We start from the raw sequence: 16,977 nt of genomic DNA, 5'->3' as shown, positions 1-16,977 counted from the left end.
TTCCTTTTAAAAAAAAAAAAAAAAAAAAACATACCTCTAATCTTTGAAGAAATCTACGTAATCTATTCATATCCAGTGTCCTCTTATTAATATCTAATTGTAGTCCAGCTTCTAATAAATTGTACAATAACGGTGGAAAATCATATAAATCCATCATAACTCCACGTTTCCAATGTACGTACTGTCTTTCCACATCTGCCTTAGTATAGCCACTCCATGGTACATGCACTGTTTATCGATTAAAAATAAATTTTTCTTTATTAATCATTTATTCTTTTTACAACAAATAAAAAATATAAGAACGCAGAACAATGTATTTTATAAACTGAATTTTAATTTCCATTTGTAGTGTATAGAAAAAAATAATGATATAAGAAAAACAATTTTATAAAATTTGTAAAACACCATCAAACGTATTAAAACTATCAAATGGAAATCAGAGAAGCTGCAGACCTTAATGATATTTATTATTCAGTTTCTATACCTTAAGTTATTATAAAGTTCATCCTCAATTATAGTACAAAATACTTTAATGTAATTTTTAATGCGTTCAACGAAATTTTTTCAACGTAACAAAGTTTTTGACCTAGTATAACATATTATTATATAACTTTATGTGAAAATAATATAAAATATGAAAAACTGTAAATGTAGATGCCATAATATCTCATTTACTATTAAAAACGTGTCAACGCAAACACATCATGGAGTCTTGCAATTTTGAAAAAATGTTTTGCATAATCGGAATAATTATGAAATTTCGTTCATTATATAGCATGTGATAAATGCAAGTGTCTTGGAAAGCAAGCACTCGCTGAAAGCATTGAAATCTCAGCGAATGTGATTTCATTTCCTTATCGGCTCTAAACCTGTTTCATTTTTATTCTAAGATCTTGGTGGCGTTTCTGGTTGAAAAGTTAATCTTGTAATCGTTCAGGTTCAGATGAAGAAATACACGAGTATGAAATTTCTGGAATGCTTGAACCTCGTTTGAAATTATTGTACAATTCGAAACATGTTGCGAGAAATTTGATAGAAATAGGCCTGATCGATTTCAGTAATCGTGATACTTACTCGTGCACATTTCCCAAATCAATAAGGCCAATCCGTACACATCGCTCTCTTTGTGCGGTTCGTATCTGTGAAAAAGTTCTGGTGCCTGCCAGCGAAAGACCTCGGTTCGTAAGCGTTCCTCGTATTCTCTTTCCGGCTTTTGCTGCAATGAAATAGAAAGCAAAAATTTATGAAAAGAAAGCGAATAAAAGTATTTAATTGTACCATTATTTGCATATAGATCGGATATTCGATTACGTCAAAGTGGAAGACGATTTAAAAAAAAAAGTGATTTTTATGTATTTTTTTATGTATTCACTTCTCTCTTACTGTTATGAAATATATGTAAAATATTTCAAAACTTTATATGTCAAATTGATAATAACATAGGTTTCTGCTGGAATTCAGGAAAAATAAACGGTAACATATGTATCAATGAATTATAATGATTTTTAGAATAATCAATAGTTAGTTCTGCTGTTCTTTCTGTATCGCAATGATGAGACTTAATAATTTCGTGAAAATCTTACTAATGATTTTCTATTTTATATTGCTGCTTAAAACTTTCATATACGTCTATTGTATTTCAGATGGTATTAAAATATCTCTCATTTCGCGCGTGTGTGTTGTAAAATTAGGTGTGTCTGAGAAAAAATTCGTGAGAACTGAGCATAGAAGTACATGGAAGATTGTGCAAAATTCACAGAACTTATTCAAACCTTCGCGTATAAATTAATTCCCACTGTAATACGTATTCTAGGCTTTATTATCTATCATAAGTATTACTTCATAAAATTGGAAGGTTGATTTTGAGCATTCTACTGGAAATAATGGGAATATCATATTTCTTAACAGTTTGTAAAAATGAATCGAAAAATAGCATGAACAAAAGAATTTACTATGCTATCTACGGATAAAACGCAAATGTAACTTTCCAGAAAGAATAGTATAGTATAAATCTGAAAAGACAAGAACAAAAGAATACGTATTTAGTTTGACTCATGTGTTCAAAAATAATACACACGACATTTTTAATCGTGCTACCTATAATTTACATGAATTTTCATGCTCCCGCTGTTGAACGCAATTAAGAATGTCATGGTACAGTGACTTTATTCAAAAATGAACATTTTGTGAGAAGCAGTACCGACAATTTCCTGCCGCCAAATACTGCTGGGAGTGCCAATGAAAAAAAGGATATGGCGTTATATCGGTTTAATTTTACCCGTGGATGCTTCATAAAATGATAATCAATGGTTCTCGGGTATACTATATCAAACTGTGAAATATATAGTAAATATCGAGTGTTGAAAAAGATGTTTAATATTGCATAAATACAATGTGTTATCCAGTAAGTTTGGCTGGATGTTTAACTTCTAGGACATGAATATTTTAATAATTATTTTAAATATTTTTAATTCTTTTCTTAATTCATGGACAACTTTTTGTTTTAGATAGTGCAACTGATAATATGTATTTATACATCAGACATTTTAATAATATCTATTTTAATAATAAAGTAATTTTCCGGTGATTTTAATTATTTTTAGTATATCCTTGTATCCAAAATTGCATATCCTTGTATAACATACTTTTTATATTTCGTACAATTCTGTAGAATAAATTATTACGCATATTTTATATTCTGATTTATGTACGCGTAAGTGGAGTCGACTATTATTAATATTAATCCGTTATTATTTGTTAATTCATGTGGTAGATATTGCGGAAATTTTGGTAAAAATACTTATGCAACGTGTGAATTACTTTCCATTAATTCACAATTTATAGTATAATAATCAGTTCATTAATTTCCAATAGTGAAACCGACTTTCAAGCTACACCTTTTTACCTTTATTGTTCTTTGTGACGAGACTTCTTCCTCTCATAAATAATCTGACAATTCACTTGGAAAAGGAATAATTATCCGCTAGCTCTGTGAAAGTTGCTTCACATTGTGCAAACTAATAACGTACCGATATTCATTCATAAATATTTTCCATGAATTAATTTACAACTATAAACAAAAACAAAGAAACTGTTGAGTTGCCACATCACAGAATAAATAGTCTGCACAACAGCGTGTAATGTATAAATGGAATCCTTTTATTTTCAATTAATTTTGCTCGATGAATAAGTGATATTCGCGTTGTTCTCTTTCCGCATTAATCAATTTATTTATTACAGATTGCAGAAGAATGTGCAATGCAACGATTTATTGAAACTTGAATATATCCAGAATTAGCATTTCATTGCGAACGTGTGATTTTTCTTGTGCTACATTCATAAATAAAATTGTTGTTTTACTGATACATAAAATTACTTTCTAATAATAAATAGTTATATAAGATAGTTACTGACAAAGTTGATTACTTTTTTTTAATTGTTGTTACATTTATGGGTATTGTAAGCAATGGGAAATCTCACGCTGTACATTTATAAATCGCACATAACAGTAATGTAAATAAAAGTAATTTTAAAACAATTCCCTATTTCTGATTTTACTTTATTTTTAGATTTCACACAATGAGAAAAGATTGCGTTTAATATCCATTGATCTAACGTGGGAAGAAATAACTAAACATAAATTATTATCTAAATTAAATTCTAATATTATTTTTGAGTTGCTATGCAATAGATAATATCACAAGCACATCGCGAGAAAACACATTGAAAACACGTTTGCAAAAAGACAACATTGTTAATTAAATATTTTATTTAATATTAGTATGTTAAAGCAGTTAATCAAGATGTGCCATGCAATATAATAAAAGATGAATGTATTCACTTACACTGTTGATATGCATGGCCAGTTCCCATCCACCTAGTTTCACGATACCATTAGAAGCCAAATAGACGCAATGCGAACTGATGGCACTGTGCACGTATCCGCGCATGTGAGAATGTCTTAAGGCATCGGACAGTCTTCCTCCGCATTTCGCGATACCTTGTATGGATATTCGTTCACCCTGATCGTGTATGTAATGATAAAGGGTGCAATCAACGGATTCGAAAATAGAGACTAGACCATGCTCGTCTGTAAGTGTGCTGGCCATTAATAGTAACACATTAGGGTGTCGAATTTCCCTGAAGAAAAATACAAATACTTCATGCAGATGATTGTCATAAGATGAACAAGTATCATTCCATATTATTTATGAAAATCATTAATTAATTATTCGAAATTATCAAATGCGGAGAATGTAAAATTATCTTCATTCTTCTACAGAGATTAATTTCCCATACCAGTAATTTTTACCTATGATTTATATATTTTATGGTAAATTATTAAAATAGTTAATAAGTTAGTCACTTATATGTTGTAGTTATTTAAAAGAAAAGAAGTTATTACAGAATATCATTAATAACAAGTAAACGGAGGATATGAATATAAACAAAATTCTATACAATGTTAATTTGTACGTACGAAAGTACATCTAAATCTGCTTTTATAGCCTCTTTGCATTCTGGATGTGAGTGCCTCCTCAGTGAAACTCGGGTATTTTGCCACTCGGCAAAAATTAATTCGAGATATCGATCTTCCGTGCCTGCTATCCAACCGATTTCAAAAATTTCAGGAGCTGGTATATGAGGTACACCTGCTACGATTGATTTTGATTCGCGTGATTTTTTTTCGTTGTCACACTTGTTATTGTTATTTTTTGCCAAAATATCTGCTCTTTTCTTATCAGGACTACTTGGTGTTTCAATCTCCACGTCGTCAGAGGCTCGTCTTCGATCTATGAAAGCTTGAAGAGCATTACGATAAGACTCACTAGAAACAGAAATAAAGATATTATAAATAACATCGAAAATATATTTTTATTAATATGAGTAACATGATGGATTTAAACAAAAATTTTATATTAAAAAATTAGGTTTATTTCAATTTTTAAATTTGTATTATTTAAGTTATTAAAAAAGGACTTCATTAAAAATAATTTATTTAAAAGAATATCAAGTGTTTCCAATTTTTAATTTCATTAATATTCAGTAATTGATAATATGAAATTACTATAATACTAGTAGAAAAAAAGATAAATAAATTATGTAAGATATTTTTTAGAAACGTACTAGTTGAGAGACACTGGTTTTTATATAACACTAATCCAATCATGACCTATACGATCGTTTTTAAAATTTTTATTAAAAATTCCGCAATCAACGTTATCGTCTTAGTCATTCGTGATTTTTCTTCCTATATATTTAATCAATTTTTCAATGTCTTTCGTTACTTCATTTTTTAAAAGTTTTACTTCGTTTTCATTCACCGGTAATTTGACCGTGCTAGTTCAGTGTTAATAAAAACAATATATTCGACCCATTTAAAATTTTCTCAACTTCATATACGCATATGTATATATTAATAATTTTAATCAACACTATACATTGATACACTATATTATTTTACTATAAATTATACTATATTTACAGGTTGGGAACACTTTTAAAATAGTATCAGTTGCAACGTAAAATGTGAAATTGACAAGTGACGAATAATGACACAAAAGACTTTTAATACTTTTGCGGGATACTAAGGTTACATAGCACTAAAATGTAACTGATATATTTCTTCTATAAACAAAGAAAGATAAACGGATAATGATCATGTTTAGGAGGTAGAAGACATCCTAAAAAATAAAGCACGATGCAACATCGATCAGAAGAACCGCATTGGATACTGTCAGATTGAATTTTCTTTACAATGTGCTCGACGAGATAGGTTAAGACATTTATCGCCTTCGTACGAAAAATGTATCACTTACCTGACAGTATGTCTACGATTGTGTTTCAGTCCTTGTCGATATTTCACGCTGTCCGTCATTTTTAAGATTAAAATTAACGATTTTCTTCTTAGATTGAATAAGTACACTTCAAATTATTTTTATGGTGGTACTACCGTTGGTAATCCATATACTAGATCGAATCACATTATCGATCGTATATCGGAAAAAATATTAACTAAGGTACGCTATTGGTCATCATCGAATTTTTCGACTTCTGATTGGTACATAGTGAATTTGAATTTTGATGAAGTTGTTTAATTGTATATTGTAAAATTTTAATGGTACATTGAAAATTTTTGAAAACAAGTGATATTGATTATAATTATATGATATTTGAGTAAATTCTATGGATTATTGTGTATATATGAACATATAGTTTTATGCAAATTTGGTAGTTCTATTTAACATTCATGACAACTTTATGGTCATCGGTTGATAGTCGTAATAGGTGAACGATTTCCCGCGGAAGGTGTGGTGATAATGATCGCTATTTTCTCGTGTTCAGTGAGGTTTAACATTATTACAATGAGCCGGAACCCGATCTAACATTGAACTTTTAAGAGAAAAAATACCAATACTATATGGTTTTGGATCCCTATACGTGCAGCAATATATGGTGAGTACTTATTGTTTTGAACATGGAACTTGTTTTACAAGTTCTAAATTATCTTAGAATTTGTAATTACCTAAGAATAAGTGATATATAATATCAAAAAAGTATTGTTTTTATTCATATTTTGCCCATTTATTCATTAAATTTGTTCAAAAGCTCCCATTGTTTTTTAATAACAACCAAACCAACTAATAAGATATGTAAGTATATATACATATATATATACTTACTTATTCAGGCCACACTGCTTTTGTGCTAAATTCCACCCATTTCGTTCTCTTTGTATGGTATCTCTGAAAAAATACATACACCCGTGTCATTGAATTCCTATTTGAATTTGGAAAGCATTAAAGCGAGCGTGAATATATTTTACGTGTCGAACTCAATCAATCTGTCAGTTATGTAAAAATTAAATTAATAACGTTAGAAGCAATATCGATAACGTTTCAAAGTTCGACGTGTTATTAGTAATGTTAAGGTTAGATTTTCCGGGGAAAGATAAATAGATACAATTTCATTCGGTTACGATCCAGAGAGCTAGAGAGGTCAGTAGAACAACTGGACTAGGAAAAAAGCGAAGTATCGCGGAAAGTGAATAGTTTGTGTTTGTTTTTCATTCGCGAAATTCCAACTTGTACTTTCTCCGATTCCTTTTTCATGGATCGTAGAGCAACGACATTGCCGACGCGATAATTTCTTTCTCTACTCTGTTCTGTTTCCTGCGTTTCTTTATTCTTTCCGCCATCTTTACTTAGCGTCAATAGTGTATTCTCTGATGGAACGAAACATCGTACGATAACTTATGACGAATGATTTACATTTTAGGTTATTTATTAATTTGCTACTTTCGATTTTAAATTGCAATTTTTATTAGATATTCGATAAATTTCATTACGCAAAAGTAACTTCTTTTTTTAGAAATGTCGGTCAAAATTACTTTCTATTTTATCTATTAAACTGCAGCTACGAAAGTATCATCAAACTTGCAATTGACGAAATCAAACGTAATTTCTTCAATTGAATTTAAGTATTAAGCAGGGTTTCGTTAAGAAATCCTTGCAACCAATTGCCAGAGCAATCAATTAAACTCTACGTAATGGTTACATCGAGTGACTGAAATTGATCCCAATGGTAGCGAATTTTTTCCTCCGTAACTGACCTCGGTAATTACATTGCCAAAAAAAAGATTTAATACCAGAATTATCAAAATAGTCAAAATGGGTTAGGTTAGATTTTCGTTTTTGTAGTTACTGAAAGCATAAGCAGCTATCCTCTGCCATAAAGCCGACGATATTTTTTATATTAGTGTGAAAGGAATCTTTATTTTTAATAGCGTCACCCTGCATCGGAATCTATTTTTCTTCGAGGAAAATTGATAAGCTAGATGGTTCCTCGAAGTTAGGCTGAATGACGCAATGGGCTGGTGTCAGAGCCTATAGGAACCTTGCCGACGAGATTAATAATATTATAATAATAATATCAATAATATATTAATTAGTATTAATTAATATCGGTCTCCACAATTTGATTAAATTGTGACCGAAGGTCGCCCCTCGAGTGTAAAGGGTTAATTTATGGGTGCTCGTTATTATGCGAGTGTTTCTCGTCTTACGTATCTTTTATCAATGTTCAAGCCTACGTCAAAGCAGCACAAGGACTTACATTACTAATCTTTGAAATTCAATGCGAATTGTTACAACGTGCACGATTTACAGAGTAACAATTTTTTCCCGCCCATTTCTATGTCGGTGAAATCAGGAACGCCGTTCAAGATAAGGAAGATACAGACGTAACGATAATACAATCTGATAAACTGTAATCTACAACTGGCGAGAATGCTGGCAAAAGTAGTACGCTTCCGTCAGTCGCTTCGTTTGAATATATTCACTTAATTAAAGCTAAATACCAGCGTGTGTTCACTAAGAAGAGTATCATGTTACTAGACACTATGACGATTTCGTTTGATGTTTATTCGATCCGATGGCGATTTTCCTTGGAAACGGATATCGGTGATTAGCCTAGAAAAATTGGCAGAATTTATGATTATGGGATTTTGCGGTATCTCCCGTGAAAGAAGAGTTGTATTTCATAGATATGTCGTTATTGGTATTTCATAAATGATATAGGAATATTTTTATTCCTATTTGCAGGTGAAATATACACGGAGGGTATTATAACTGGAGATATAATTGGTCCGTATGCGATTCTGTAAGTAAAATTAAGTGGAAAAGGAAGGATCAAATTTTTTAGTCCGAAGCTTCGTTTTTGAGGAAATCGGCATTGGAAAATTGCGGAGTATGCGAATTTTATTTAGAACTCGATGCTATAAATTCCACTGTAATTTGAAATAATTCAGAATATACTAATTCGGGAATAAAATATGTGATTTCATGCTTGTAAATATTTATAGTATTTTTGCAACTATATTAGGTAGACCGAATGATAGAATAATTTGAAAGATTACTGTTTTTTGAGGGGAATTTAAACTGGAATTTAATTAAAAAACGAAAAATAATATAAAGAAGAATTTTTCTTCCTAATTAAGTTCTTCTGCAATTTTATAATCAGTTGAAATGTCATGGTAAAAGTACTTAACAAATTTCAGTAGAATTAGAATAGAATAAAATAACATACGATAAAACAAATAAAATGAAAATTTTCGTAGCTTTATTTAATATGTAATCGGATTTCGGAAGGTTTGGAACACCTTACTGTTTCGCAGGAATTTTCTCTTCCTCTTCTTAACATTGATTTGCACGATTATTATAAATCGTTCAAAGTTGATCGTGTTATGGAAGTTTAGAAATTAGATTCTCGGGATAGAAGTCGGATTTTTCACAATGTAGTAAAAGATATGTGCTAGATACATATTTTGTCCACGTGATCCAGATTAGTCACGACTAAATAAGAAAATTAAATACGAGTACTGCACATCCTATGACCGCGTTTCGCACTTCTTGTATCGCTAAACTAGGTAACGAGCAGCATCAATTTTTGTTCAATTCTAACTAGTTTATCAATAACCCGAGACAGAGAGTCTAAAAATCCGTACCCTGAGGGAAACTATTTTCCCAGTTTGCTTTGTTGCAAATGTGTATGTTTAAAATAAAAGGGTTACGCGTGTATCCTATTTCTCTTGTCGCATCTTACAATCACACAGGTATGCAACTAACAAGCGTATCCGATGGAAGTAAAACGACATTTTAAGTGGTTGAAGAATTCAAATTCACAGCTGCACATGCATTTTAAATAAAAGTCAAAATTTTTATTCCCACATAATCATAATAAATAAATATAATTATTGCACGAAAATTCGATACTCCATCGGTGAGGAGGAAATTTGAAAACGAATAATTAATAAAAATTAATTAAAAATCCCAAGAATATATATATATGTATTTATAGGTATAGTTATGCTACGCAATTTTAGCTTCCTGATTAAAAGATATCGCCGATTGGTAAATCAAGAAACAGAATCATTCAAGTACTTATCATCAGAATGACTACGCAATACATTGACTGATGATTACTAAGCACAGTAATCGTTCATTCTTTACTCTCTTATGAAATATAAGTTACATCATGCATTCGCCGTTGATCACAAAAGAGGAGAAAACAGTCTGCGAGGATACACGATCTCTTAAAATAATTTTAACACGAGCAACAGACGAAAACGTTTACTCGAGATGTAAACGTTTTGCTTCAGCGTTTAGAATTGTCGCCGTGGATGCGTTCGTTTGTATGACGATGATATGGTAACCATTAACAGAGAAAGCATACGGTACATTAGTGTGTTTAATAAACCTTTATGGTGTGCTTGTGGAGCGAGAACTGACCTGCCGCTATTCTCAGATCCGCATCGTCACAGTTCCATTAGCAGCAATTATGTAACGTAAAATAAGATGATTCGCGAATTTGTCACGACCACTGCTAGAACGTAGGCTAGAAATAACGCAAAACACTAGGTGAATAATTCGTTTCTCGAAAGGACTTCGATAATCAAGATGGTGATTCGAACGGGATTTTAATGCATAACAATATAACATCCGCAAAATTGTAATTGTTGAATTATGCAAAACGAGATATCTGCCGTTAACACTAAACCTACCGTGATCTAAATGAGCAATTCCAAATTTTCATTAAAAATTCCGCACTCGACGTTATCGCTTTGGTTATTTGTTTCCACGATTGTTCTTTCGATATGCATATAAATTAATTTTTCATTCTCTTTTCCGCGTTTTTTTCTTTTAAGAATCTTCTTTTACTTTTCCATCTACCGGTCATTTGACCGGTCGTAGTAGGTTTAGTGTTAAATCGGCAAAGGACATGTTCGTTCTGATGGAAACGTTATGGACGTTGATAATTGCAAGGAACGAATGACTATACACGTAGTACGTCGATTATCGAATTATGTCATAAGCGAACTGGAAATTAAAAATTTTCGAATACAGATATGTTTTACGTGAAAGGATACATATATAAAATAAAATAAGTTAAGTTAATAAGTTAATAATACGTTGAAATAAATGAAAAATAAATTACGCGTTTTTAGATACTGCTAATTTGTTGTTTCCCTTTAATATAGTACACTTGTTCGGCATCTATTCCTTTTTATTGCTTTACCAATTGCAATGCAATATCCACTGCATTTTCAACTTCGATATATATCGAAATAATATATGGGTTAGTGCTACGTACAACTGCAAGCTCGATTTATAAAAAAGTTTTATATTATCGCAAAGTAAATGGATATGACACAAAATAAGCGAAAAATAAATTTCTTTTAAATTTTTTACTCATGGTTAGACCACTTTCATAATTATCAGCACATGTAACGATCGATGTTCCAGTATTTTTTTTCACTTGAAATTGGTAAGAAATAATTAGGAGATTAACCAGAGAATTAATGGTTTATTCAAAATGGCCGGTTTCGAATGTTTTATTTTTATAATTACTGGAAACATGCAGCTTTTGATAAGATTCGCGGAGACTTTTATTCAGGTACAAACGTGATTTACACGTACGCGTTTATCTTCATCGTATCACTTCGGTTATTATCATCTGTTCATAATACGTTTAGCTCCTCGTTACGAGTCGGTAATTTCAGTGTTAATAAATCCTTCTGAAAATAGAGGAAAAATACGGTTCACCACGAATGTATTGAACTTTATTGCAGAATATCAGTTGTTATTTCTCGATTATGTATTTCAGACTACTTTCTTAACACTAAACATACCATGACAGGCCAAATGACCGGTAGACGAAGAAATAAAACAAGAAAATTTTTAGAAAAATGGAACACGAGGAGATATGGAAAATTGATTATACCTACATCAAAAGAAAAGTGGCGAAGACAAGTAACCAAAGCGACAAGGTTGAATGCGAAATTTTTAATTAAAAATGTAAAAAGGCCATTTGAGCTTTGGTAGATTTAAATTAATATTACGCGATATTTACTATCGTTCGTTTAGAATCGCAGCAATTGCGAATTCTTGTACAGCGTAGCATTCATGCTATAAACGAAATTTGCTACCTCCATAGCGCCCTATTTTACAAAAAAGGAAAGAAAAAAATAAGAAAGAAAGGAAATAGTGAAATTACACTTCTCGCAAACGAGAACGAGTAAAATCGTGCAATTTAGTTTCAAGTTTCGATGCTGAAGCCAATTTTCAAAGATAGGCTACCATCTTATTATTAATATTATTCGAGTAGAAAATCTATCATTGTTGTTCGTAAAATCTCAATTTCGATGGAACTCGTAAAAATTTAATTATCATTTCGGCTCCTAGGGATACCCGATATCGAGTACTATCTAGTAACATTCCCCTAATTTCGTTTGTGCAACCTTTCCTGGCTGACAAATTGGCCTAACAACCACTTCATCGAACGATACGAGGTAATTGCACATGGTCGAAATCTTTTGTGTTCTATTTAGAATAGCCCGCAAGTAGCGTGTATTCCTCCTTTTACAATGGTTTTACGTAGAAAATGCTCGGTACACCGCATGGTCATTTAGTTAAGAGCATAATGGAGGTCGTTATATCGTGGCAGAGCTACGTTGATTCTAGGTAACGGTCTACCTGTGCTCACTTCCAAACCACACAAAAGGCCCCGTTCTTTTCGAGCGTAATTAACCCGTGTCTTCGATACGCTTGGAACTTTTCGGAACATTTTCACAAAGCAAAAAGTAAACGGTACCACGGTGAAACTCGTCCAGCTAAGTATTTTTGCCTGGTCACACCGTTGCCCGATTCTACTCGCCTTGACACGCGAATGGTTATGCTAGCGCTGGATCTACCGACCCGTGGCGCGTGTGCAAAGATAGTTTACATGATTGATAATAATTAATAGCGGTAGAAATTAATATTAATTTGGTCGAAAGTAACCGTACATTTTCGCGTTTAATCGAAAATCAAATTTCTTTGCTTTAAAGAAAATCACTGTTATTTTATACTAAAAATAATAAACGTAGTACGAAATTACTTCTTGATCAGCCCAGTATTATGTAGAAATGTGGAAAGTTTCTAATGTATCGTGTATTTCCTTCTAACTATTCGTTTCAGAAGCTAAAATCTAGACAAAGTTCATCGTTAACCTATGCAAATGATCGTGTGTCTCACGAGACGCACACAGTCTGATCGTTGATATCGAATCTCTTATCGTTATGGCAATCGTGGTGTGTTGGAGCAGAACAGAACCGAAATAGGAATTTTTTAGTTTTACAATGAAGCTTTTTAGATCGAAGCATATGGCAAAAGTATAAGATAATAAAATACTGCACTCGGTGGCAAATTTAGTTTTTGGAAAGCGGATTCCGATTTTTCCCAGCGAGTTTATGCAGTTAGAATCTGTGCATCGAAGGTTGTTGACCTCTCGCGGGATGTTAATTTTGTGGATCACTAACTTCATTGAGTTTCAACTGTATGGAACGGCGATTTTATGGAATTCCAATTTCGAGAACACGATACCGAATAGAATTTTAGCCTCGTAAAATCCTATTACATTTCAAGGCATTATAATTTAATATATATATTAATTTTATGGAACTTTCAGTTTCGAACAATTCCTATATGATTTATATTGTAAATAAAATTTATATTTTAAGTGTAAATCAATTCGATTGTAAGAAATAATTATTATCGAATTACCAATGGAATTTGATTTGTTAATGGAATCTAAATTAGTAAATATTCGTTAAGACCTTCAAGTAAGATTACGATATCATTTGTAACCATTCGATTTATCCAAATCGATTATAATTATATTTATTACTCTCTGTAAAAATGTTACACATTGGAAATTTTTTGCTTTTCACAGAATTTAAGTTTCGCGTTGGTTACTCTTTGAAAAATCTTGACACTGTCAAATTCGACATTCATAGTCCCAAGAATGTGTAATAAATCTCGTACAGTTCGAAACATTCTGGATCCCAATGTCAGAAATATATCGCGTTTCAGTAAATTCTGTTTGAAAGAGGAACAACGTAGAGGAATTTCAAAGAACACGAACGTCAAGGCATTTCAGCTTCACAGAACATTACTTCCACGAGATTTTATAGAGTAACGACCTTCACGGATATTTCAACTACACAGTGCTGACGTTAAACGCACTCTCTATCGGATGAAATTTCAATTTCAGAGGACATCAACCACGAGGAATTTTAATGTCACGATACGCACCTAGTCGCGAAGCTTTTTCGGACAATCTTCGTCGGACCATCGTTTCGATCCAGCAGATCCTAACAGACGCGAATCATTATCATCTTTAAATAAAATTTCGATTTCGAACGACGTCTAACGTATGTACTTATCTCGACTTCGTGCCTGTATGACACAGACTCCACAGAAGTGTGGCTACTTCTGTGATAACTGATAATGCCCAGTGGAGATTGCAACTTTGTTACACCATCTGCTAAGTACAGTTTATCACGGATAACTTCGACCTTGCTGGTAACTTCCTTTTTTCCATGTACTGACACGTACTTACGACCATTACTGGAACCTCACTACGGTGTGAAGGTCCAGCTTGGAGATATCGCGTTTGGGATACCAAGAGCGAGGAATAGTCGAGAGCTTGAGCTATAAATTCGATGAGAAGCGCGATAACGTCGGCAATTGCACTGGCGTTGATAGCAGCGTAGCAGATCGTCATTGCGCGGGAACTAGCTAAACGTGTGGAGCAGGGGAACCGGTTGCAGCGACGCCTATGATAAAACGTAATTCGCGTTATAGGTGAAGGTTACCGAGTTCGTGTCAGCCGGCTGATAAATAGCACCGAAAACTGAGACGAAAGCGTTAGCATGCGACATGCGTGACGTGTTGTTGCTGATCGCGAGGAATGACAGCGCGAAAATGCTCGAATGTTGCCTGACTCTTGGCTCACTGCGACGAGATGTGGATTAAAGGTGACTATAATGCCGGAACGTTCATTGGTGTGAGTATTATCGTTATGTTGAATTTTATGTTTATGACGATGTTATCGGTTTTATAATTTTATTGTTAAATTATATAGTACGTGTTGCATTAATATGTTAATGTAATATGATATAATGTAATACGTGAGAGAGCAAGTATTATTTTCTGATATATTTGGACTATATTTAATTATGTTATCGAGGGTTATAAATATCTAAATACTGATCTATTGAATGTTGTTTTCATAACTATGTTAACGATACGCAAATTTGATTATTAAATTATATATTACGTATTATATTAAGATTTTTATGTAACATGTGAGATAACAAGTATTATTCTCTGATATATATGGACTATATTTAACACTAGATTTACGAAACTCGTCAATTTGATGGATGGGTTGCTCCAATTATACAATGGTAACAGATTTAGTTAACTTATATTAAGACTGTTAATATTGTAATTGTTTTTAGATTAAACTAATCGTTAAAAGCGAAAAGACATGTGGTTTCCTTTACCTGTAAATTTGACAGGTGTCCGTAGAAATAGGTATACAGATAGCGTCCGTAAACCTAGTGTTAATCTGTATGTTGAGAGGTATAAGTATCTACTGTCTTGCTGAATTTCACTTTCATATTTATGTTATTCATATTGTAATTTTATTATTACATCATATATCAACGTGTTAATGTAATACATTAGATTGAAAGTATTATTCTCTAGTATATTTGCACTATATTTAATTATGTTGCATATTGAGAGTTTTATCTAATTGCAAATATTATTATATTGATTGTTGTTTTCATAACTATGTTAAGGAAATTAAAATTTTATTATTAAATATTAATCTCCTACGATATAATTTTGAACATTCCGTAATTGAAAAAGCACTTAACTTTAATTAGTTACCTACTGTGTAGTTTGAAATAAAATTATAAAAAGTCTGTAGAATTTACACGAATTTTATTCGCGTTAAAACCTGTTAAGTATCAATATGTTAATTTAAGATATTATTTTTTGGTATAGTAATCCATAATTAATTTGTTAATGTTGAGGAATATGAATATCTATTATTTTATCGAATGTCACTTGTATGGAAATATTACTGATATTACGATTCTGTTATTACATAATACGTTAAGTGTTTTATTAACATATTAATATATAATATATAAAATGGTAAGTGTCATCTTCAGCTATGTTTGACCTACGCTTGATATATGTGTAGAAGGCACATGCGTGTATCTATTGTTCTGTTGAATGTTACTGCGACTATGACGATGTTATCGATACCGTGATTTTATTGTTAGACGATATATTAGATATTATACGTCAAAACGTTAATACAAGCTGCGAGATATTATTAAGCATCATCTTTTGATTTATATTATCTCCATTTAATATATAATTCTATGTAATTTTACTATTTACGACCATAGGAATAGAATTACATTGAACGTGATCGTTTCTTGGCGAACAGGAAATTTCTATCAAGTAATTTCAGACATTTCGATTAAATTAAGTGGAGTAGAACCACTATTATCCCAACGTCTAACTATCTCTACTATTTGAATACCTTTTGTTATTGGTCTATGTACTCGCTTGTTATATACTACAAGATAATATTTACCTCTCTTGTTATATTAATATTAAATTGATATTATACGCCTTAACACGTTTGAAATATTGGCATGAAACGGAAAACGTATGATACTGATTAAAAAAACGCAGCTGGAGAATGGTAAAAATGCCGGAACAATATTCAAGACATTTTCACTTCGCAGCATTTATGGTATTAGAAAAAAGACGTGTATATAGTTTAAGTCATAAACAGTCCAACGCAATTTAATAAAATAGTAAAGAGGTCGAGTATAAAAGTGGTAAAATGAGCAAAAGAGTCGTGGGATTAGTAATTAAATAAAAATATTATATTTGTATTACGCGTCACGCTTTGCACAGTGATATTATTTCTTCTTAGGTATAATAACATTACTATAAAGAAAAATTAACGATGCCTCGAGCAAAATTTCTCTCATTTCACCAATAATTCTTTCCTATTAAATCCTTCGTCTTATGTTATTAATTAATTATGTCTTCCCATCGATAC

At 31.8% G+C, this 16,977-nt stretch overlaps 1 protein-coding gene across 1 annotated transcript in view; it reads right to left on the bottom strand.

The window, feature by feature from the left end:
• LOC108555613 (uncharacterized) overlaps nt 1-16,977 on the bottom strand; it is a 28,039-nt gene that overhangs the window by 3,218 nt on the left and 7,844 nt on the right. Inside the window, exons 3-7 of the mRNA XM_017911379.1 lie at nt 6,684-6,746; nt 4,481-4,828; nt 3,846-4,140; nt 1,075-1,216; nt 35-228 (exon numbers count right to left, since the gene is read on the bottom strand). Coding sequence (XP_017766868.1) covers nt 35-228; nt 1,075-1,216; nt 3,846-4,140; nt 4,481-4,828; nt 6,684-6,746 — 1,042 coding nt within the window. The remainder of the gene's footprint in view (nt 1-34; nt 229-1,074; nt 1,217-3,845; nt 4,141-4,480; nt 4,829-6,683; nt 6,747-16,977) is intronic.

The sequence above is a fragment of the Eufriesea mexicana genome, unplaced genomic scaffold (assembly GCF_001483705.2).
Source record: "Eufriesea mexicana isolate 0111107269 unplaced genomic scaffold, ASM148370v2 scaffold202, whole genome shotgun sequence".
In the NCBI taxonomy this organism is placed as follows: domain Eukaryota; kingdom Metazoa; phylum Arthropoda; class Insecta; order Hymenoptera; family Apidae; genus Eufriesea; species Eufriesea mexicana.
This window is presented reverse-complemented; position numbering and strand designations above follow the sequence as displayed.